Source organism: Sebastes fasciatus, chromosome 18 (assembly GCF_043250625.1).
Source record: "Sebastes fasciatus isolate fSebFas1 chromosome 18, fSebFas1.pri, whole genome shotgun sequence".
Lineage (NCBI taxonomy): Eukaryota > Metazoa > Chordata > Actinopteri > Perciformes > Sebastidae > Sebastes > Sebastes fasciatus.
In genome coordinates this window covers 27,441,891-27,466,985 of record NC_133812.1, presented here as the reverse complement: position 1 = coordinate 27,466,985, position 25,095 = coordinate 27,441,891, and the positions used below count along the sequence as shown (strand labels likewise).

At 42.3% G+C, this 25,095-nt stretch overlaps 1 protein-coding gene across 4 annotated transcripts in view; it reads left to right on the top strand.

Moving 5' to 3' along the window:
* Positions 1–25,095, top strand: part of LOC141756077 (rho guanine nucleotide exchange factor TIAM2-like) — a 52,057-nt gene that overhangs the window by 16,134 nt on the left and 10,828 nt on the right. For 2 of the 4 annotated variants that reach the window (XM_074615540.1, XM_074615539.1), the window contains exons 2-9: positions 10,405–11,580; positions 12,912–13,452; positions 14,309–14,484; positions 16,399–16,623; positions 17,590–17,775; positions 17,870–18,019; positions 24,041–24,106; positions 24,859–24,931. In XM_074615540.1, the coding sequence (XP_074471641.1) occupies positions 10,405–11,580; positions 12,912–13,452; positions 14,309–14,484; positions 16,399–16,623; positions 17,590–17,775; positions 17,870–18,019; positions 24,041–24,106; positions 24,859–24,931 (2,593 nt within the window). Of the gene's footprint in view, positions 1–8,587; positions 8,761–10,404; positions 11,581–12,911; positions 13,453–14,308; positions 14,485–16,398; positions 16,624–17,589; positions 17,776–17,869; positions 18,020–24,040; positions 24,107–24,858; positions 24,932–25,095 lie in introns of all 4 variants that reach the window. The other 2 variants (XM_074615541.1, XM_074615542.1) reach the window with 2 other exon arrangements.

Below are 25,095 nucleotides of genomic sequence, written 5' to 3'. Positions count from 1 at the left end.
AATCATTTTAGATGTGTGACTTTAGCCCACTGCTAGTGTTAGCCTCCAGTCTGTCCTTTGTTTTGCCTCCAGCTAACACCGTGACGTCATCATGACGTCAACTCAAAAAGAGTCTATACTACTTTTCTTAAAGTCGTTGGGTCCGAATGGAAATTCAAGTGCAAAAATGCAGAACATTTAAATTCAGTTTGATATAAAATAGTTCTTGTTTATGTTTGACTACTCAGTGATGGCGTCTCCACGCTGTAGCGGCTGTACATGATGATATTTAGATTCTTCATGGTGAGTCTCAACGACTGGTTGGAGGATCTTTTTCTGTAGAAGGGGGGGGGAGAAGAGGCCTGACAGACTGCGGACTAACTCAGATTTATTGACAGTTTGTTTAGGACCTGTAGATAACCTTCTGCTGGTTAAAACCAAACTACATTTGAACCTGCGATGAAATGTGATTATTCTCAGTTTAGCTCTGCAGCAGCGCCCGAGTCCATCAGCCTCCACGACACCAACACAACACTTCATTCAATTAACCGTCGATTAGAGCGGAGGTCTTCCATCCATCACAGCAGCTGAACGGCCTGCTGGGAGACACGAGGAGGATGATGGCGGGCGGTGGGGGCTGGACATGACGAGGGACGATGTGCGCTACAGTAACGTTCAGACACGAGCTCCAAGGAGCTTGTCGTGAGGGAGGTTAAATAACGCTCCAAACCTTCTTGGCGAGGAAAAACCGTCATGGCCATTTTTTAGGGGTCCCTTGACCGCTGACCTCCAGATCAGTGAATGTAAATGGGTTCTATGGGTACCCACGAGTCTCCCCTTTATGCCCACTTTATGATAATCACATGCAGTTTGGGGGCAAGTCATGGGCCAATCCGGCCCCTCCCCTACCCACTTCCATGCCGTTTACGCGTTCGCTTGGAAGGTCCGCCATATTAAGTGCCATCCCAAACTAATTAGCGTGGCCAGCATCGATGCCGACTTAACCAGCTGCCCTTAATGACGACGTGCAACACTATTTTGTGTTTGTCACGGAACACGTTCCAATGTCAGTTCTGTTCGAATACTGGTACAAATACTCCTCAAGTAAGAAAGACATTTAATTTATTCTACTTTATCGTCATACCGACGTTTCAACTTAAAGTATTCAAATTGTATTTGGGATCAAACCTACCCTTGTTTGGTCTAGAAAACGGTAGACATGTTCATTTGATTGTATATTTATACATATATATAACATATATTTAGTATTTTTTATCAGCAGCTATAACCCCATAATTTATTATATCTTCAACTGTGTAATACTGACTTAACAGTACAAACATTTAGTGCATTAATTCAGCTGTGCAGTACTGAGGTTTATTCTGGCGTTAAAACTGCAGTTATTTATACCGTACATTTAAACTAACATTCCTATTTATTAGGGCTTTGAATTGATTTAAAATATCTAATTGCAAATTAATCACACATTTTTTTATCTGTTCTAAATGTACCTTTAAAGGGAGATTTGTCAAGTATTTAATCCTCTTATCAACATGGGAGTGGACAAATATGCTGCTTTCTGCAAATGTATGTATATATTTATGAAATGATAACAATCAAATCATAACATGGCAAACTGCAGCCCAACAGGCAACAACAGCTGTCAGTGTGTCAGTGTGCTGACTTGACTATGACTTGCCCCAAACTGCATGTGATTATCATAAAGTGGGTATGTCTGTAAAGGGGAGACTCGTGGGTACCCATAGAACCCATTTACATTCACTGATCTGGAGCTACAACCTATGAATGATGTATTGTGTTAATGCGTGATGAAGCTGATTTCAGTCTGAAGTGTTGCTGACTGATCCTGAATCAGCTGGATTTCGTGTGACGTGTCTGTAAATGAGCTGCTTCTTCTTCTTCTGGTCTCCTGGATGGTTGAGGTTCTCCAGAGGAGGAAGCAGCTGCAGCGGCGGCGGGCGGCGGCCACACCAAACCCAACACTCAGCCCCACCTGAGTCCGGGTAGGGGGGCCCCGCCCGTCTGCCTGCCCGCGCTGCCAGGACAAGGACCCCAGTCAGCCGGGACAGGAAACAGACCCCACCTACCTACCCCTGCTGCCCACCCACCCCCGGCCCAGGCACACTTCCTCTGATGGGGGGAAAGTGGCTGCTTGCTCCAGCCCCCCCCTCCTCCTCAGTATCGAAGCTGCTGCTTTGTGCGTTCCCAGGGGGGGGTGGAGCGCTCATTTTGCTCCTTGGCGTCTCCCTGCAAAAACACAACACAACCCCCCCCCCCCTCCTGCTGCACAATTAAACCCAAAGAAACCCGAGGAGAGAGTTGGTCTGAGAATCAGAAAGAAAAGCTTCTCCTCTCCAACAATTTTAACAATTGATTCATGATTTTAGTTATTTATGAAACAAAAAAAGCCCAAACATTCTCGACAGCTTTCTATCTCAGTGAATTTCGTTGAGTTTTGGACTATTGGTCGGACAAAACGAGACATTCGGACGTGTCACTTTGCACTCCGAAAAATAGTTGTGGTCGACGGACTAAAAGTTTAATTGATTAATCAAATCGATCAATTAACTGACAATCAAAGTCATTGTTCAGTTTATTAGTTTGCAATATCCAAAAAATAAATAAACAGAATGATTCAGAAAAGTAAAAGGAAACTGTGTCAATGCATATGGAAAGTACCGTTATAAAATGTACCAAACAAATATTGGATATTGTTATGCTGTGTTCAGACCAAGAGAGAAGCACATTTTTGCCTTGCTTTACTCGCGTGAGTCGGACCACCGGGATCATTTGTGTTCATTCGCGCTAGACGCTCCGGAAAGGAGGAGGAGCTTGTCTCCATAGATACCAACAACTATTCTTTCCTCCATCAACCATGGAAGAAATAACCACTGTTGCTGCTCTGTACATGTTGTGGAAGTCTCAGATATACGCCGTCGTGTCTGGGTTCATAACGTCACCCGGCGGCGAGCTGTATTCACATATAATGCCATTACACTGACTGTATCTAGCAAGCCACAAGTCACTACTGCGGTATGGACCCAAATAATAATCAATAAACGGATCAAAATTATGCTGAAATAACTACATAACGATGTTGATTTGTAAAAAGTCTGAATTCATGCTTTGTCAGGTCTGTCCGCAAGACGACAAGCAAACAACTTTTAAAATGCTCGTTTTCTGAATGGAGTTTGGTTCGATCAGTGCCAGGCTATGCAGCTGCTCCATCAACACTCAACATAAAATCATAAATGCAGCAGCGACGTTGTTGTTTCTATCACAGACAGTCAGAGTTTGGTCCACTCTCTGTACAGATGTGATATACTATCGTAGCTCTGGGTGACCACAGACACATACAAGATTTATTTTTCCTCCATTTCTGATTCAACAACGTCAAGACGTCAGGACGTCAGTTACGATGCGTGGAGAATCTCAACGCTGACAGGCTTTCACCACACAACGTCACACGAACTTCTTGCTCAAGCTGACATATTTCAACTTCCATAAATACGCAAATGACGCAAATTCCGTGTGTTCTCGTCACGTCATTCGCAATTCACATCTATTCGCCTCTTTGCGTTGACATGTTCGCTTCGCACACCTTAACTGAAGCATTTTTTCCTGATGTGACAGTAAACTGAACCGTCACAAACTGCAGCTTCGTCATTTTCCTTTAAAAAAAAAAAAGGGTATTTTGTTGCAGCACATTTTTTTAGCACTTCAATGAGATCATTTGACTGAAACATCTGGAAGATAAACTGGACGTTAGAAGACAATAAAAGTGTGAGATGTAAGTTTGAATTTTGAGCTCCAGTTTTCAGTTTCATTAAACAGGACGTGTTGCAACTTTATTGATTTAAATCAAAATGAATCAGGTTTGACTGTTGGTGGGAATCCAGTGTAAAAGTGTATGATTATATAAATATACTGTAGATGTAGACAGAATAAATCTAAGTGTGGTGTGTGGAGGCAGCAGTCTGAGGGTTTGTGTTTGTGTATCTGCTGCTGCGGGAGGTGTCTCAGTTTCCTGCTATTTACGGCTGATCTGGACTTCCTGTTTCCTGCGTCCTCTCGGTCTCCAGACAAAAGCTTCATTACACTGAGAGAGGAGTTATCCGTCGTACTACAAGCCACTATTTGTCCTTATTTCTTTTCTGTGGCTGAACATTATGATCATTTCTATCACATTTTTGTCATTTTGTATTAATTTGTATTTTGTATTTTCCTCATTGGTTCCAGGCAGCTACTGGTTTTGTGTTATTATATTTTACATATGTAGAAGACAAAGATCTTGAGTTGGTATTCTTCCTCTGGATAGTTTTAACGTTTCGTCATAGTTCTGTTTCAAAAGTTGCTTTTTATTTAGATTAAGTCTCTTTTGCATCGTAATATATATCAAGGTTCCATGGTGGAGAGGAGGTTGTGTTGCTCTGGCTCTCTCTATTTGGCGTGATGATGAAGTCGTGTCGCTCTGACTCTATTTATTTGGCGTGGAAAGGAGGTTGTGTTGCTCTGGCTCTATCTATTCGGCGTGGAGATGAAGTCGTGTTGCTCTGACTATCTATTTGGCCCGGAGAGGAGGTCGTGTTGCTCTGACTATCTATTTGGCGTGGAGAGGAGGTCGTGTTGCTCTGGCTCTTATCTATTTGGCGTGGAGAGGTAGTCGTGTTGCTCTGGCTCTATCTATTTGCCGTGGAGAGGAGGTCGTGTTGCTCTGACTATCTATTTGGCGTGGAGAGGAGGTCGTGTTGCTCTGACTATCTATTTGGCGTGGAGAGGAGGTTGTGTTGCTTTGGCTCTATCTATTTGGCGTGGAGATGAAGTCGTGTTGCTCTGACTATCTATTTGGCCCGGAGATGAAGTCGTGTTGCTCTGGCTCTATATGACGTGGAGATGAGGTTGTGTTGCTCTGACTATCTATTTGGCGTGGAGAGGAGGTCGTGTTGCTCTATCTATTTGGCGTGGAGAGGAGGTTGTGTTGCTTTGGCTCTATCTATTTGGCGTGGAGATGAAGTCGTGTTGCTCTGACTATCTATTTGGCCCGGAGATGAAGTCGTGTTGCTCTGGCTCTATCTATATGACGTGGAGATGAGGTTGTGTTGCTCTGACTCTATCTATTTGGCGTGGAGAGGAGGTCGTGTTGCTCTGGCTCTATTACACACTTTGACGTGAACCATCGGAGGATAAAGTCCACTCCAGAGAACAGGTGGCATTCTTCCACACAAACTCTCATTAATCAGATTCTTTTCATTTCTAATCTGATGAATTCCTTCAATATGTCGGCCTCACGCCTGCCTGCCTCTTTGTTGGCGAAGAATGGGAGGGGTCGCCCGTGGTGGGGCGTCCTGCTAGCCGGCAGATGGCCGATAGGACGAGAAGACAAAAGTGGACGGCAGACTTTCTCCGTCTGAGCTGCAAGACACAAAACAGGGAGGAGGGAGGAGGAGGGGAGTCAGTGGACTGTTGCACACAGTTCAACCTTTACTGTGAAACCTGTTATCATAACCTCAGATCTCATGTTTAGCAGATTTTCATTCATTCAGTGGAGATTAACCCTCTGAGACCCACATGTTCTATTATGTCTCATAAGTTGTTGCAGTAATTTTTGGGTTGATACCATTTGTTACATAGATTTGGTGCTAAATTTAACCATTTTTTTCCCGCTCTAGAATTGATAAAAATAATCAATAATCCCTCCAAAATACCACATTAAGACACCAAGACCAAGAGGAACACCATAGAAAAAGCCATGCAGGAAATTGTACAGAGTTTGGTTGGTGTATTTATTTTAGGGATGGGGCTTGCGTTTGGACTTTAGTATTTCTAAATGTCCTGATTTTTTTACCTCTTTTCAATGTTATTTTCTTCCTAATTGAAGATTATATTTTGCCTTTTAATAGCAAATATTTTGTCACCAACAAAATCAAAGGGGTTTATTTTAAAAATCTTAATTTAATTTACCCAACAAACGACTGATACTAGTATAGAATTTTGTTTTTAAAATGCTGTGTGGAACTGAGCATTGTTACAGAGAAAAATATGTTTGTTTTAGGTCTGTCAAAGTAAACACAAATTTGTTTAAATGCCGCTAATTTCTTTAACGCATTAGCGCAACTTTTAGGTTTGTAGCGGGCTTGCCATGTTATGATGTGAGCATATTGTTTTATGCTAAATGCAGTACCTGTGAGGGTTTCTGGACAGTATCTGTCATTGTTTTGTGTTAATTGATTTCCAGTAATAAATATATACATACATTTGCATAAAGCAGCATATTTGTCCACTCCCATGTTGATAAGAGGATTAAATACTTGACAAATCTCCCTTTAAGGTTCATTTTGAACATCATCATCATATGAGTGGTTTTGTTTCGTAGTTCGGGTATGAAGACTTGTCGAGTCTTTAAAGCTTCATGCAGACCTCAGTGTGTAAATAACTTTTTTTCTTGATTAAATCTCTTCTTCGTCTTCGTCTCTCCGTCGGGGCGCTCCAGCTGTCGAGGTTTCCCCTCAGCACTTCCCATCTTGTTTCAATGAGAGAGGTCAAAGGTCAGCGGTGCATTGTGTTGCCGTCGGCTCCCTCTCTAACTCCTACCTCCTCAGCTCTGACCTCTCTGGGACAGGATGGGAGTCGCCCCGCCCTGAGCTCGCTGTTAGAGCACACTGAACCTCCAGTCCGCCGTGACCTTTGACCTCGCAGGAAATGAGCCTGGGAGCTCTTTATCGTTCTGCAGAAGACCTCGAATTATTTGTGATTGGATGTGTTTCAGATTTTGTATGAATATGCTGAAGTGAAAACCAGAATAAATCAGGCAGGAGGAAAGACTTCAGGTTCGACATGTCAGGGATAACGAACAGCGAGCCGGTCATAGATGTGAAATCAACCCCGACAAGGCGATGCTTTTATTATCTCAGACTTGTCTTGGTCTTGGGGGTGTTTCTACTCGGACTTGTCTTGGTCTGGTTGGTGTTTTGAGTCAAAGTTTTCTCTGTCTTGTGTCCATTTTGACACGGACTTGTCTCAGACTTGTCTTTGTCTCGTGGGCATTTTGACTCTGATTTGTCTTAGTCTTGTCAAGGGCGTTTGACTTGCACTTGTCTCTTCTCGTGGGCGTTTTGACTCGTGTTTTAAACTCAAACTTGTCTCGGCTTTGTGGGTGCTTCGACTTGGACTTGCATCTGACTTATCTCGTCTCATGGGTGTTTTAATTCATGTTTTGACTTGAAATTGTCTCTGTCTCATGGGTGTTGAGTCTCAGACTTGTCTTTGTCTCGAGGGCGTTTGACTTGGACTTGTTTATTCTCGTCTGGGGTGTTTTAACTCAAACTTGTCTTGACTTTTGTGGGTGTTCTGAATAGAAATTGTCTCTGTCTCGTGGGCATTTGACTTGGACTTGTTTGTATGTAATCCACGTAATCGTGAAGCGGGAAGTATTAAGAGAGACAAATGACGCGTAGGGAGGAGGTCAGGTTCGATGGGTGGGTCAAAAGATTTTCATTTGGGTGTTTTGAAGTGGGGTTGTATGAGGTAATTCTCCATAGTAGGTGTATTTTTTTCAGTAGATGACGGTCTCCAGTTTGGAGAAACAGACAGGAGTACCAGCATCAGAGCAAAGCGATACAGTGCTGTGGACAGGGACGGCAGAAAAACTTATTTTAGCCACCAAAAAAGAAAGGCTCACCTAAATAAAATTCTATATTTAGAATATTTTTCGATGGAAAACTGAACTAAAAGTGAAACGTATCTATACTGTTTTTGTCATCTGAGCCTGCTGGCTTTGGAGAGAGCGTAGATAACTTTCACTTTCAGTTCAGTTCCCCGTCGGAAAGGAGAAGGAAAGAGCTTTCTGACGGCAAGATAAAGCGGGGAAAACATTCTAAATATAGCGTACACTTTAACGGATATCGTTACACCTTCTATAGATAAGTACCAACTTCAAAACACCCAAACTATCCCTTTAAGTTACGCTAATTCCGCAGTTATTTTAAACTAAACCACAACATTTTCTTAAACCTAACTAAGTAGTTTTGTTGCCTAAACTTAAGGAAGTTATTTCCTGTTATGATGGAAGTTTATTTTGAGAAGACAGTATGGATGTAACGAGTGGAAATTGACACTTGTTGCTGGACATTTAGTAGGAAAACATGAGGAAGAACTTTTGGTAAACCGTTGTATGAGGATATGTTGCATTTAAAGACGTCACCTTTGAGTTTGGGAAATTATTTTCATTGTTCTCTGACATTTTATACGTTTCGTTTTCTTTCCTGAATATCGTTTTGTAATATACTTGCAGTAGTCTGTAGTCCTGCTCTCTCTCTATATGAAGCTGAATATCTGGAGTTTCCTAAACTAGTTCCTGTCTGATGACCTCAGCCTGCTGCTCTCACATTAACGTTTAACGATAAAAGAAACAAAAAGAGAGAAAATGAGGAGAAAATTACTCCAGAAAACCAAAATAAACAGAGTGAAGTCTGGGACGTCATGGAAGAGAGGAGGGGAGGTGATGGGAGGAGGAGGAGGGGAGTTTATACAAAAAGAAAAGTGTGTGCTGAAGCTTATGAAGCTCCTCCCTCCCTCTGTTCTCCCCCAGCAGATGAGAGGGGGCGAGCAACATAGACAAACACTGAGAGAGAGAGAGAGAGAGAGAGGGAGAGAGGGGGCAGCTGGAGGCGACGGAGCTTCAGTAGTAAAGAAAGAAAGAGAGGAAGAGGAGGCAGCAGGACGAGCATGAAGGAGCTGCTGAGTTTCTGAAAACGAAAACCGGTAAACCTCCTCATACTATTATTTACTTTTCTTAATTTGGTATGTTAATTTACCTTCTTTTATAGATGAGTAAAAGCTTCATCATGTCCTCTCAGTTTTCAGCTTTTTCATGTGTTTCATTCAGTTTCATTGATTAACATCCAGCATGTGTTAGAGAGCTGACGCTGGTTGATCCAAACTGAAGAGAAGGTGTTTGATCAGATTAAAGTAAAGCAAGCAGGAAACTGTTTTAATTTGTAGGAGCAGAAATAGATGAGAAGTAGAAGTAGTTGCTGTAGTAAGTAGTCAGCACTTGTGTTTCACAGTTTCACTAATATAAGAAAGAAAATAAAACCAAAAAAAGGAAAGAAACAAAAAGGTAAAAACCAAAACAATTTGTCGTCAACGACATTTTTTATCTGATCAAAATGTACCTTAAAGGGAGATTCGTCAAGTATTTAATCCTCTTATCAACATGGGAGTGGACAAATATGCTGCTTTATGCAAAATGTATGTATATATTTATTATTGTTAATCAATTAATAACACAAAACAATGACAGATATTGTCCAGAAACCCTCACAGGTACTGCATTTAGCATAAAACAATATGCTCCAATCATAACATGGCAAACTGCAGCCCAACAGACAACAACAGCTGTCAGTGTGTCAGTGTGCTGACTTGACTATGACTTGCCCCAAACTGCATGTGATTATCATAAAGTGGGCATGTCTGTAAAGGGGAGACTCGTGGGTACCCATAGAACCCATTTAGATTCACATATCTGGAAGTCAGAGGTCAAGGGATCCCTTTGAAAATGGCCATGACAGCTTTTCCTCGCCAAAATTTAGCGTAAGTTTGGAGCGTCATTTAACCTCCTTCACTACAAGCTAGTATGACATGTTGGTACCGATGGATTCATCAGGTATTCTAATTTTATATGATACCAGTATCTTCACTCTAGCTTTAAAAAGCCCTCGTATAAACAAAATTTGACTAAATAAATAAATGACACATTGACTTCCATTTAAAAGTTTTACCTTGCTACTTTAAGCTAACGTTAGAGCTTCACATTTATGTCGTTGAATGGACCGCGAGGAGTCGGGACTAACAGAAGTGATGTTAGCAGACCTCTTGCTGCAGGCTACATTAGCCGTTAACTAGCATAACACACCCGAATATGTTCTAGACGAATGAATCGAGTTGCATTGTAGGTAATGTAGGCGCCAAGTTTTGACAAGGAAGAAGAATGTGTGGGATTAAAAAAAAAAAAAAGGCCAAAAATCGTCTTGTTTCTCGTGTAGTGTACCCGGCATCACTGACTGCTAACAGCTAACGCTAACTAGCTCTCGTCCTGCCGAATTCAACACGGGAGGTTCCATTGAGTTACATTATGATGCCTTCAGGCTCTATTCAGAAAAAATGAGAATGGGGTAGGGATGCTAATTTTGAAAAGTTTTCTTAAGCGATAACCGACCCTCGTTAACCGACTTATTAACCGACAAGATTTGTGCCTCACATGCAGCTACAGGAGCACAACAGACAATGAGTCTCCAGTTCACCGTCCGGGAGCGTTAACTTAGCAGCTACGATGCTGCGTGTAGTGTCGCGGACTTGCAGCCACTTTCAGCATCTGTATTTATGTCCTCGTTGATCGTCCTCCAGGTCGCGATGGGAAACACAGACAGTCACAGCAGCTTCGTCCCTCCTGCCAAGTCCTCCTGCTCGCTCAGGTTCTCCTCCAGGAGGGAGGAGGCGCCGTCGGCTCGCAGCTGGTGGAGGAGCAGTCAGGGAGGCAGTCAGGGAGGCAGCCGGAGCCGCGGGAGGACCTACCTGAACCAGCACGCCGCCGCCAGCCCGCCGTACACCTCCTGGCACTACGAACACGCACCCAAAGCCCCCCGAGGGTCTCCTCCGAGATTAATCAGAGGAAACCAGTTTGGTTACTCGGAGAACGGCGGCGGGAGCAACGGCGAGCGGACGTCCCTGGAGAGTGGCGGCGGCAGCCCGAAGGTGCTGCTCAGCAAAGATGGCAGCATGAGGGTGGGGTTCACCAACACCAGGGGGGTCCCCATGGAGCCGCAGGGGCTCCCCGCCACCACCACCGCCGCTGCCGCCGCCGCCTCCTCAGTTGCCGAACCCTCCCTCCGCACCAGTAAAGGCAGCTCACTAAGCTCCGACGGCTCCTGGTACGACTCGCCGTGGGGGACCGGCGGCGAGCTGGCTGACAACGTGTTCGTCTGCGGGCAGAGTGTGGCGAACAGTAGCGGGTACACCACCTGCTCCTCCATCCGCACGGAGGAGACCGCCACCACCAGCAGCGGGTACAACACCGTCTTCTCGGCCCACGTGGACATCTCACCTGGATTTAACTTTCCCGCCGCGGAGACCAACGCGTTCACCTCCGCCGCCGCCGGTTACAACACCTGCTCCTCCGGGCGAACGGAGGACAGCGGCATCGGCGACTCGATGATCCTGCCGGCCGACCTGAGAGACTTCAGCCTGGCTTCACCTTCCTCCACCTCGCTGGACAGCGTTTACCACAACGCCGCGCTGCCCGCCTTCCCCACCACACCGGACGCCGCCCTGCAGCAGGGGACCGCTTTCTCCTCCTCGGTGCTTTCGCTGCTGGATGACGTCATCCAGGAGGAGGAGGGGTCAGGAGGAGGCGTGGAGCAGCGCTACTCCTCCTTAACGCTTCCCTGTCGCCGGGTCGAGCCTGTCGGCGGCGCCGCCTCCACCGCCTCCTCCGGGAACAGCCGCAAAGACTTCCTGAAGAGCCGAATCAGACGACTCAGCGACTGGACAGGAAGTCTGAGCAGGAAGAAGAGGAGGATCCAGGTGAGTCCCATTTAAACATCATGTAAGAGGAAGTACGGAAGATTTAAAATGCCCAAATTTAAACAAACATAAACGGAAGCTAAATGTTTGTATTGTAACATGTTTTATTTAATTATGATAAAGTAAATGCTTATTCAAAAAATATATAATATTTTTAACCTATTTCACTTAATTTCTTTGTTTGATTAGTTTTTGTTTAGGCACCTTAAATCTTCCATACTCATTAAAAGTACTTGTAACAGTAGCACTAGTATTTGTGGTTGATGTGCAGTATTAGTTGCAGTAATGGACACGTGATTAATTTTCTCTTTCCACTTTTATTAGTTCTGTTTTTGTTTTCTATTTCAGGAGTTTAAATTTTACGAATTACATTTTTCAAATTGCCCATATTTGTTGTTTCAATATATAGATATAATACTTTTTATAATAATTTGTTTCGTCATTTTCAAGTACTTTTAATATGAGTATACTACTGTGCAGCATCACAAATATCAAAGGTGCAGCATTAAAGGAATAAAACATATATAAAACATATTAACACCCAGTTTTCTGAATGAGGAGGAGAATTCTGCCCGTTAAAAGTAACTCATAAACGACGACAGCAGAGAAACAAGTTCAGAGAAATCAAATCGTACAAGTCTGGCAATATTTTTTATTTACGTTATTAGTTCCTACTGAAGACGAACATCTTTAAAAAAGACAAATATATAGTTTAATTTTAAAACAGCTGCTGTCTGTAGTTTTTATCGAACAAACAGGAGGAAATAGTGGATTAGTTGGGGACTATTTTCAGCGGCGGATTAATCCTCAGTGTTAGTGCCGGGCTATTTTTGACATTTCATGTCTCTCTAGTGTCAGCCTTGTTCATTATTATTAATAATAATAATAATAATAAAGGCACATTACTCAAACAAAAGAAAAACAAAAAAGGGGGATATTATAATAATAATAATAATAATAATAATAATAATAATAATAATAATAACAATAACAATAATAATAATAATAAAGACACATTTCTCAAACAAAGAAAATAAAAATGAAATAGGGGACAAATACTAATAAAAAGACAGATTATTCAAACAAACAAAAGAACAAAAAAGGGAAATAATAATAACCATAATAATAAAGACGCATTAATCAAACAAAGGAAAAAAGGAAAAAAATAATAATAAAGACACTTTACTCAAACAAACCAAAAAAAGGGAAAAAATCATAATTGAATAGGGGGAAAAAAATAATAATAATAGTTAAGACACATTACTCAAACAAACCAAAAAGGGAAAAAAAAATAATAATAATAAATAAAAGAGATTCTGATTCGTCCTCAGGAGCCGTACGGCAGCGAAACCGGTGATGTTTTCATTGACCGGCTGGATTCTGGGTCGGTCGGCTGCAGCACTCTGTGGGCCTCCAACCCTCTCCACACTCTGAACCAGAACCAGAACCAGAACCAGTTCCTAGCGGTCCACTGTGGCTCCTCCAGGAGCCTGAACCTGAACCTGAACCTGAACCAGAATCAGAACCACAGCAGCGACATCCAGCGGCAGAACGTCTACGAGAACTTCATGCAGGAGCTGGAGACGGGCTGCAGCAGCAGCGCCGCAGACCGGACCGAGCCGTCGGAGGGGGATGGAGAGGAAGAGGAGGAAGACGGGGAGGAGGAAATGGATGGAGATGGAGATGGAGATGGAGATGAGGAAGTGGAGGTGAGAGGAGGCGAGCAGCTGGATGTCCTGTTTGAGAAGGAGCAGGGCGTAGTGCGACGGGCCGGATGGCTCTCCTTCAAAGCTCTCATCACCGTCGGCAAGGACAGGAAGCTGGAGCTGGTGGCTCGCCGCAAGTGGAGACACTACTGGGTCACACTGAAAGGTACGCCCATAAACACTACATATAAATATAATATAAATATACTAGAATGGCACTGGGAGAGCGCAGACCTCCGCCAGCACCGGTGGTGCAGTCACGTGCTCCTGAGATCGTCCCAGTTCCCGAGCTGGGAAGTCGTTCTTCCGACTTCGGTGTGTTCATGAGATTTAAGTTGTAATATAGAAACAACATTGACGCTAAAAAGAAGTGTTTCTGATATTAAAATAATAAAGGAAACGGATCAGGTGAGCCATGATGTGCCAAAATATTCACAGACTTTTTGGGTTGTTGTTCTGAGAGAATATACTCTGAGATTATAAAGTCATAAATATCCCCAAAAAAAATCATAAATTTACGAGAAAGACTTGAATATACTCTGAGATTATGAAGTCATAAATTTACAAGAAAAAAAAACTATTTACGAAATTAAAAAAAATAATTTACGAGAAAAAGACTAAAATATTCTCTGAGATTATAAAGTCATAAATTTACGAGAAAAAAAACAAATACTTAGAAAAACAAACTTAAATATACTCTGAGATTATGAAGACATAAATTAAAGAGAAAAAAAATTCTTAAATTTACGAGAAAAAGACTTGAAGAGATTATAAAGTTAGAAATATATGAGAAAAAAACACTCAAATATTCTCTGAGATTATGAAGTCATTTTTTATTAGTAGTAATTATATTTAATTTCCAGAAAACCTGCTATTTCGTGATATTTATCGTTATCCAGATATGAAATGACCCGTATCGTGAGACCTTAGAGTTAAAAGACAAATAGGAAATGGGAACAAACAAATAAAATGCTTGAATAACTGTGGATGATGGACTATAACTGATTATTCTGTCCCCTCAGGTTGCACTCTGCTGTTTTATGAGACTTACGGGAAAAGCGTCAGCGCCGAGCGCGAGCTTTCTCCTCGCTACGCTCTGCTGGCCGACGACAGCATCGTCCAGGCCGTCCCCGAACATCCCAAGAAGGAGCACGTCTTCTGTCTGAGCAACTCGCACGGAGACGTCTACCTGTTCCAGGTGAGACCACGCACTCTTTATTTCATTTATTCGATTTATTTCTATTTTTCATGTTGCACATGTGATCTGAGGATCTGAGGATGGAGCTAGGGAGTAGAACTGTCCTTGAACGCACCACCAGTCCTCAACATCCAGAATCACAAACGACCACGAATCTCTCGTTTCTGTAAATAACTTTTCCGGGAAGTTTCTCGTTTTCATTCCTTCTAAATTTGGATCCACTCTCCGTTTTCTCTTGATTGTCTGACTTGTGATGGCTGGCCGCATCTCGTTTTCTCCCATCATGCCTCTGGTTATTCCAGCCCCAGAACGGTGTGAATGAATGGGACGTAGTGTTTGTGGAGGGCTGTGGTTTCTCTCTCTGCAGCGCACAACCGCCAGCGTCACCACAAACATGCACAGGGCACAGTTTAGGTCTTTTTTTTTACTCTGCATCTGTTTCCCTCGGTGACGACTGTGTCGCTGTGAGCTTTACACCACCGGAGGAGGAGAGATCCAACACGAGTGTGGACTGTAGTTTGAGTACTGAAGCTGAAGTCTTCTTCACCCAGGTTTTAGTTTATTACACCACAAAAAAAAACACTTAAAAAAAGTGCCACAACAGGATGAACTAGCTCAGATCAGATCAATATATTGATCTCCAACATTACACGCAGTAACAATCCGGACTTGAGAGGGTCAGAGATCACAAAATACCTCTAAAAATAGATGCGACACACTTCCCGTGTGCTGGGTGATGACCTGAGACTCAACAGGGGAATATTTCTCCTTTAACGAGCTCGGAAAGCACTTCTTTTATTCCCAGAGTAACTCTCACTCCTCTCAGCTGTAGAGTGTGTTTACAGACACACAAATCACAGCTACGACTCGTCTCCACGGTTCCCCAGAGAGGGTTCACCGAGGAGGAGGAGGAGGAGGTGTCAAGGAGCTGGAGGAGGGTGAAAGAGCCTCTAATGGGAGTCACTACACCCGACTAATTACTGCAACAAATGCTCCTGTTTTACGACGACGAGCCGCTGAACAAAAACACCTGTTAGTGTCATGAAGCGAGAGCTTCTGTTCTCCATTTGGCCAGAAAACTTCAGACCATCATTCAGACCCTCACTTCTGCTGTTTAGCTCTTAAATGAAAAGATTCTTGTTTTTTCAGCCCAGTGTTTCCCATCATTATAATAATATTATAATAATAATCTTTATTTATAGAGCAAAATCTACGTTACTAAGCACGACAGCGTAATAGGGCCATTGTAGGTTAAAAAAATAAATAAATACAGAGCCGGGGGAGGGGGGAAGGGGGGGTTACATTCAGAGAAAAAACAAAGAATTATCAAGATTAAAGTGGGAAATTTATGAGAAATTTTTGTTTTGAGAAAAAGACTTGAATATTCTCTGATATAATAAACTCATAAATTTACGAGAAAAATATTCAAACGTTCTCTGAGATTATAGTATATATTATAATTTACAAGAAAAGATTATAAAGTCATAAATTCACAAGAAAAAAACACAAGTTTAAGAGAAAAAACTTGAATATTATCTGACGAGAACTTCGAGACGAGAAAAAAATTCCGAAATTTACAAGAAAATAAAACTGCATTGGCACTAATACGCCGTGGTAACGAAGTGCTTCACAAAGGCAGCAAAATATAACAGATAAATCATAAATCATCACTTTTAAAAGAAAACGGATAAAAAACACAGGTTGGTTTATAGAAACTAAAATAATATAAATATATATATAATGTAGAAAAAGATGAGAAATGAAAGATGGTTCAAAGGGAACTAAACTCTGATAAAAGTACGTTTTAAGAAGAGACTGAAAGGAGATCAGTGACTTTGAAACAACAAATAAACATGAACTGACTCTTTGTCTCCTCCTCCTCTTCCTCCTCCTCCTCTTCCTCCTCCCGTCCAGGCCACCAACCAGACCGACCTGGAGAACTGGGTGACGGCGATCCACTCGGCGAGCGCCTCGTTGCTGGCGAAGCGTCAGGGGAAGGAGGACACGCCGCGCCTCCTGCGCTGCCAGAGCCGCTCGCTGCTGCACAAGATCGACATGGACGGGAAGATGAAGAAGATGGCGGAGCTGCAGCTGTCCGTCATCAAGGAGCAGAAGAACCGGAAGGCCGTGGAGAGCCAGGTCAGTTCACTGGGATCCACACTGGTACCGGTACGGCCCGGTCAGGGAGGCCCGTTAGTGGCTACGGCGACGCATTAACACTGGTGGCAGCCATACTGAAAATATCGGGTTAACAGAACCAGTAGAACCAGTGACAAGAGGTTCTAGTAGAACCATTGATGAGGGGTTCTATTAGGACCAGTGATGAGGGGTTCTAATAGAACCAGTGATGAAGAACCAGTGATGAGGGGTTCTCCTTCACTACGGTCCAGTTAGAGCTCAGGTAAATGGGTTAATGGCACCAGTAGAACCAGTGATGAGGGGTTCTAGTAGAACCAGTGATGAAGAACCAGTGATGAGGGGTTCTCCTTCACTACGGTCCAGTTAGAGCTCAGGTAAATGGGTTAATGGCACCAGTAGAACCAGTGATGAGGGGTTCTAGTAGAACCAGTGATGAGGAGTTCTAGTAGGACCAGTGATGAAGAACCAGTGATGAGGGGTTCTAGTAGGACCAGTGATGAGGGGTTCTAATAGAACTAGTGATGAAGAACCAGTGATGAGAGGTTCTAGTAGGACCAGTGATGAGAGGTTCTAGTAGAACCAGTGAGTAAGGCTGGCACCTGGAGCAGCTCTGAGAGGAAGTGGAGCTCCGTCTCACGTGGAGTCGAGCCTCTAATGTCGGTTCCAGATGTTAACGGCGGCCTGAAACAACAGAACGTTAGCTGTCCCGCTAACGACGTAGCCAGACGACGCTGAGAGTGACATCATCATGAACCGAACGTTGAGGTGCTGACGGCGGCGTTAAACCACCAGAACACAAACCCAGAGAGCTTTCACCATCTCAACGGACACTTTTACAGTCACACCTCCGGGATTTACGTCCCGGTCTGAGCAGGAAACTCAACAGATGGATATTAGCGTTGTATTTTAAAGTGTGTATATATAGTATATTTAGTTTATGTATGTTTGACCCTGTCGTGTGTTCAGATCCAGCAGTGGGAGCAGAACCTGGAGAAACTGAACCTGGATCTGTTCCGGCTGCGCTGCTACCTGTCCAGCCTGCAGGGCAGCGAGCTCCCCAACCCCAAGAGCCTCCTCGCCGTGGCCAGCCGGCCCTCCAAGAGCATGCTGGGACGCCTGGGAGTCTTCTCCGTGTCCTCCTTCCACGCTCTGGTGAGAACCACCACCGCCACCAACAGAAAACACAGCCTCCGTCTTTAACGTTTCGTTCTTTAAACTCACGCTGGCCGTCTCGCCGTCTCCTCAGGTGTGCAGCAGAGACGAGGGGACGCTGAGGCGCCGCTGTCGGTCTCTGTCGGGAGGAAGCAGCAGCAGCAGCAGCAGGAGGAGGCGGCTGCCGTCCTCGCTGAAAGCTCTGGACGGACTCAAGAGACGCAGCAGACCCTCCACGTCCCAGGTAACACACCGTACCGACCACAGCGGCGTGGTCGCTTTGAGGGCTCATTTTCACGGCGTGCTGACTAACAAACACCTGAGAGAAAGATTTACTTTATTTATATTATTAAGTTCAACACGTCTCTCCTTCTCATGAATCTAATGGAGGACGGAACCTGTCAAAATCTAAAATAAATTAATAAATGACTCGATAAATAAACAAATATGTCATTAAATGTATCAAAAATAATATTAAAAATAAATGTAGCCATTAATTAGTTGATAAAATGTGAAATAAATTGATATTTCTGCTTTAATTTGCTTCTTTATTTATTTTTTCTTTGTATTAATTCCCTTATTTATTTGCTATTCTGTTCAGTCTTCACTTTTATTTATTGATGTATTAATTTTTATTTATCTTTCAATTAATTTATTTTTTTATTTATTCTTTAATTATTTATTCATTTTTGGATTTATTTATTTATTTATTTATTTATGCACGATTTTATTTATATATTTATTGAGTCATTTATTTTTTTATTGTGGCAGGTTCCGTCTTCCATAGAATCTCATTCCAACCAGCTCCATCCTTCATTGTTGTGGTTTGTTTTTCTTCTGTGTCTCTAGTTTGTTGTGAAATTAAAAACGTTGTTTATTCTCTACGAGATATTTAGTTTCAGACGGCTACAGTACATCCGCCCGTACGCTGATGATGGTTTATTTTACGGAGATACGATGAGATTCAAATCCATCGTTAAAGCTTCACTTTGTTCTTCAGTAGCTGTTTTTAGTCTCGTCCAGCAGGACTTCTCTCAGTGTTGAACACCGTCTGATTCCAGCTGTTGGACGTTGTTCTCTCTCTCTCTATCTGCTTTCTAAAAAATTGGCAAAATGCCAAAACAGAAACTGGATCTCACATGTTGCCGTTTGTCTTTATGAGGCTGATTTTTGGCTCCTCTTCCACTGTTGGATCATCAGCCAGCTGAAGTTCCCATCATGCTCGGCTCCTGAAGGGCCCCCTCTTGATAAACGACGGAGCTATTTTGGGACTGTGAGAGTTTAGAGGAGGATGAATGTTTCTGCAGCTGCAGGTTTATGTTGGCGGACAGACGCTGTAACGCGCTTCTGTATGAACACGACGACGACACGCGTTCTCTGTTGACACTCTGAGTGTGAATATACTTTGGTCAAACTGCAGCCCAACAGGCAACAACAGCTGTCAGTGTGTCAGTGTGCTGACTTGACTATGACTTGCCCCAAACTGCATGTGATGATCATAAAGTGGGCATGTCTGTAAAGGGGAGACTCGTGGGTACCCATAGAACACATTTACATTCACTGATCTGGAGGTCAGAGGTCAAGGGACACCTTTGAAAATGGACATGACAGTTTTTCCTCACCAAAAATTAGTTCAGAGCGTTATTGAACCTCCTAGTCTGACGTGGTCGGTACCGATGGATTCATCAGGTTTTAATTAAAAGTCTCCAGCCTTTTATTCTCCCAGAATTCCTTTGTCCGTCGCTGTTAATCCTTCTGAAGCGACACAAGAGACCTCCTCTCCTCTTCTTCCTCTCCACATGACCTCCTCCTCCTCCTTTCTTCATCTCCTCTGCTCCTCTTTTAACCTCCTTCCTTCCTCCCTCGTCTTCCTCTCAACGTGACGCCTCCTCCTCCTCTCCCTCCTCCGTCTCCTCCGACGTCCTGCTGCTTCGTCTGTGGCTGGTTCTCATTTACATCTTCTCACTTTTATTCTCCTCTCTTTGACTCCTCGTCATATTTCCTCCTCCTCTTCCTTTCCTCTTGCTCCTCCAACTCTTCCTCTCCTCCTCCTCTTTTTCCTCTCCTCCTCCTCTTCCTTCTCCTCCTCTTCCTCTTTTTCCTCTCTTCCTCCTCCTCTCCTTTTGCTCCTCCAACTCTTCCTCTCCTCCTCCTCTTTTTCCTCTCCTCCTCTTCCTCCTCCTCCTCCTCTTCCTTCTCTTCCTCCTCCTCTTCCTTTCCTCCAGCTCTTCCTCTCCTCCTCCTCTTCCTCCTCCTCTCCTTCTCCTCTTCCTCTTCCTCCTCCTCCTCTCTTTCTGCTCCTCCAACTCTTCCTCTCGTCCTCCTCTTCCTCTTCCTCCTCTCTTTCTGCATCTCCTCCTCTTCCGTTCCTCCTGCTCCTCCAACTCTTCCTCTCCTCCTCCCCCTCTCCTCCTCCTCCTCTTCCTCTCTTCCTCCTCTCCTCTTCCTCTTCCTCCTCTCCTCCTCCTCCTCCTCTCCTCTTCCTCCTCCTCTCCTCCTCCTCCTCCTCCTCTCCTCCTTCTCCTCCTCCTCCTCCTCCTCCTCCTCGCCGTGCCCTCGGGAGTTGTAAAGAGCAGCTCTGAGGTCTGGTTCTGCGAGCCGGATCTCGTTCTGGTTTCCGGGCAGTCCCCCGACCCCTCAGAGACCGTCTGATCTCTGGAGGACATGTGGAGTTCATTTCTGCAGGAGACAAACAGCTGCTTTTGTCCAGCGGACATCAGACGGACGGCTTGTTACTGTAAGAAAACAATAAAAAGAGCTTTTGTGCTCTGAAGGATGAATGTTCAGGTGTCTCGTTATGGGACTCTTCATCCATTCACATCCATTTAAAACGGCTCCACTCTGTTAAAATCTGTTTCCTATTTCAACAACAGAGATTTGATGTTTGTCTTTAAACCACAAAGACGTGTTCAAATATTCCGAGAACGTATCCTGTAACACGAACCAGATTAAATCTAACGCTGCTCGTGTCCTTATAAGGAGAGCTGGTGGTGTGTTTACTGTCTGTCGGTGGTCTTCAGACTCCAGACTGACTCCGCTCTGATTACCGCTCCGACTGCTCTAACCTGTAATTTCAGCTACGCTCCAACCCCTCATTCTTTTTTCCCATGATGCCCCGGGGCTAATTTTGGTTTTGATCCAGAGCAGAATTTAGAGTTTGTTTTCCTTTCCTCGACAGATTGTTTTTAATTAAGTTTAAATATAGACTGAGAGGGTTTATTTTTAGTTTTTGTCCTGAGTCATGACTTCAGTGTGTTTGGTTCTGTTTACGTTTAAAGAAAAGCTGCAGATCGTTTCATCTGAGGAGCTGAAAATGGTTGCAGATCAATTAATCGACTGATCGCTGCAGCTTTACAAACTGTTATCTAAAATATCCCTGTATGCTGCAGCTTTATGATTTCCTGTCATTGTCTCCTACTATGGAGGACACAACCTGCCAAAATAAAAAATAAATGAATAAATAAATGAATTACTCAATAAATAAATAGTCATTAAATGTACAAAAAATAATATAAAAATAAATGAAGGCGTTAATTAATTGATAAAATGTGACATAAATTGATATTTTTATTTTTATTTGCTTCTTTATTTATTTCTTTGTATTAATTCCTTTATTTACTTGCTCTTCTGTTTAATCTTCCCTTTTATTTATTTATATATTATTTTTTATTCATTTTTTAATTTATTTATGTATTTTGGCATTTATTTTTTATTATTTTATATAAATTGATCTTTCTGTTTTAATTTGCTTCTTTATTTATTTCTTTGTAATAATTCCTTTATTTACTTGCTCTTCTGTTTAATCTTCACTTTTATTCATTTATATATTATTTTTTATAAAAAAAATATTTATTTATTTATTTTTGCATTTATTTTTTATTTTATATAAATTGATATTTCTGTTTTAATTTGCTTATTTATTTACAGTATATACCTTAATATTAATTCCCCTATATCTTGTCTTCTATTTAATTTCCCCCGTTATTTATTTATTCATTCATCCATTCATTTATGTATTTTATTAACTTTTAAATGTATTTTATTTACTTATTTTGAATTTATTTTTAAATGTATTTATTCATTATTACATTTTATTTATTTATTTATGCAGGATTTTCTTTTGCATTTTCCCCCGTATTTATTTCCTTAAACTTATTTATTTGTGTAATCTTTTCATTATACATTTCTTTTTTACATTTCTTTATGCATTCCTGCCAGAAATATCAATTTATGTCACCTTTTATCAATTAATTAATGCCTACATTAATTTCTAATGTCATTTTTGGTACATTTAATGGCATATTTATTTATTGAGTAATTTATTTATTTTTGATTTTGGCAGGTTCTGTCCAAACCCAAACTAAAGTGTATAGACAGAGCTGTCCACATACTTTTGGCCATATAGAGTAAGTTGAGGTGCTGATTAAGTTAAGATATTAAGTTAAGATCCTAAGTAAAGATATTAAGTTAAGATGAACACTGAGGGAAATATTAGTGAATAAATGTTGACGTTCCAGAGCCTCGTTCTTCTTCTTCACAGTTATAATAAAGGTTACAGAGATTAGTGGACACCCAGATTAGATTATCTAGTCTGCAGCCACCTGTCACCCTTTAACCCCCCGAGGAGGAGAACAGAGAGGAGGAGAACAGAGAGGAGGAGAACAGAAAGGAGAACAGAGAGGAGGAGAACAAAGGATAGCTGTGGGGAGGGAGCAGAAGAGGAGAGAAGAGAGGAGTTGTCTTTATTCAGTCAGTGTTTGTTTAGTTAGACAGATGTTTCATAGCAGCCTTTTATTCTCCCAGAATTCCTTTGTCCGTCGCTGTTAATCCTTCTGAAGAGACAGAAGAGACCTCCTCTCCTCTCCTCTTCTTCCTCTCCACATGACCTCCTCCTCCTCCTTTCTTCATCTCCTCTGCTCCTCTTTTAACCTCCTTCCTTCCTCCCTCGTCTTCCTCTCAACGTGACGCCTCCTCTTCCTCCTCCTCCTCCTCCGACATCCTGCTGCTTCGTCGTTGGCTGGTTCTCATTTACATCTTCTCACTTTTATTCTCCTCTCTTTGACTCCTCGTCATATTTCTTCCTCTTCTTCCTCTTCCTCCTCCTCCTCTTCCTCTTCCTCTTCATTCTCCTCCTCTTCCTCCTCCCTTTTTCCTCTTCTCCTCCTCCTCTCTTTCTGCTTCTCCTTTCTTTCAACCTGCTTCTCCAACTCTTCCTTTTTCCTCTCTTCCTTCTTCTCCTCCTCTTTCTTTCCTCCTGCTCCACCGAGTCTTCCTCTTCTCTTCCTCCTCTCCTCCTCTTCCTCCTCCTCTTCCCCCTCCTCTCCTCTCCTCTTCCTCTTCCTTCTCCTCCTCCTCCTCTCCTCTTCTTCCTCTCCTCCTCCTCCTCCTGCTCCTCCAACTCTTCCTCTCCTCCTCCTCTTCTCCTCCAACTTTTCCCCTCCTCCTCTTCTCCTTCTCCTCCTTTTTCTCTCCTCCTCCTCCTCCTCTTCCTCCTCCTCTCCTCTTCTACCTCTCCTCCTCCTCTCCCCCTCCCTCTCCTATTCTTCCTCTTCCTCCTCTGCTCCTCCTCCTCCTCTCCTCTTCTTCCTCTCCTCTCCTCCTCCTCCTCTTCCTCCTCCTCTCCTCCTCTTCCTCTCCTCTTCCTCCTCTCCTCCTCTGCTCCTCTTCCTCTTCGTCCTCTTCCTCTCCTTCTCCAACTCCTCCTCCTCTCCTCATCCTCCTCTTCCTCTTCCTCTCTTCTTCCTCCTCCTCCTCTCCTCCTGTCCTCTTCTTCCTCTCCTCCTCTTCCTCTTCCTCCTCCTCCTCCTCTCCATCGTCCCCCTGTAGTTGATCTGTGACATTAAACACCTCTCAGCCAATCACAGACCAGTATTGTTTTACAGGTAAACGTTGATTAAAAACAAAAAACTCATCTTTGTTGGTGCGTTCAAGTGCTCGTGAGAAAGTTTGATTTCTAAGAGTTTCACATCGTTTTCACAAATTCTTTATTTTGTTTTAATCCTTCGGTGATTTAGACTCAACATGTTGATAAAAACACGGAAGATTTATTCTTCTGTTTGTTGTATTTGTTTGTTTATTTTATTGATTTTTAGATGTTATAGTTTTTTTCCTCCAGTCATTTTAGTCCTTTAATGCATCACAGATTTTATATAAACTAAACTAAGAAAATAAAAGATGTTTTATGTGAAGCTTGTGTTGAAAAACTACACGTTGAATTTGACCTGCAGTTATTAACTGTAATAAAACTAAATGTTTCCTCCTGCAGAGACTCGACGGTGTGTCCAACCAGAGGGAGGCGGCGCCACCTGCAGGACGTCCTGCAGCTCTACAAGTGCGTTCACTGACTCATGTTGTTCTTCATTCAACACTCTCACTGTAACACCAGCTGCAGCTCCAACAGGAGCATTTAGTTTGAAATGAAAGGCTTTTATTGTGAAGGCAGGTCCGTGCTCAGTGCAGAGGCTTCAACCCCAGGGAATTCTGGGAAAACGTTTTTATAAATGATTATTATTATTCTTTTATTTTACCTTTATTTAACCAGGATGTCCCTTGAGATTAAAATATCTTTTTCAAGATAGAACACTATTACAATGTTACAAATATTATAAAATAAAAAGCATAATTATACAATAAAGCATGAATATAAAATAAAGCTAATTATCAAATAAATTTAATTATAAAATAAGGCATAATTATAAAATAAAGCAAAATTATAAAATAAGTCAAGTCATAAAATAAAATAAACCATAATTATGAAATAAATCAAGTTATAAAATAAATAAAAATAAAGCATAATTTTAAAATAAATGAAATTATAAAATAAAGCAAATTATAAAATATCATCATTGACCTGCATGTTGTTCTTCATTCAACACTCACTGTAACACACGGATCCATCTCATCTTTAGCTTTAATATTAGTAACATTAATGTCTGTATTAATGTTTTAAAGTAACAATAGATTCTGTGTCATGTGGAGAGTCAGACTGAATGTTTATTCTCATGATATCAGATAGAAATCGTATTGAAATCAATGAATTCAGTCATCAGATGATTAATCCGAGTATGTCGTGTTGTTGTGCAGGTGTGTGATGAGCTGCAGCTCTCAGGTGTTTTCACTCTGAACGTCTGTCGACTCGACGCTGCAAAAGACTTTGGTGAGAAAATAATCCCACACTAGTTTAGATATGTTCTATTAGAGTGACAATGTATAAAAATAATGTTTTGTTTCTGAGAAGCAGCTTGTTTTATTGGTTTTTATGTGTTTAAAAGTGTGTTTCCTGTATGTATGTATGTTTGTGTGCAAAAGGCAAAAGAATAA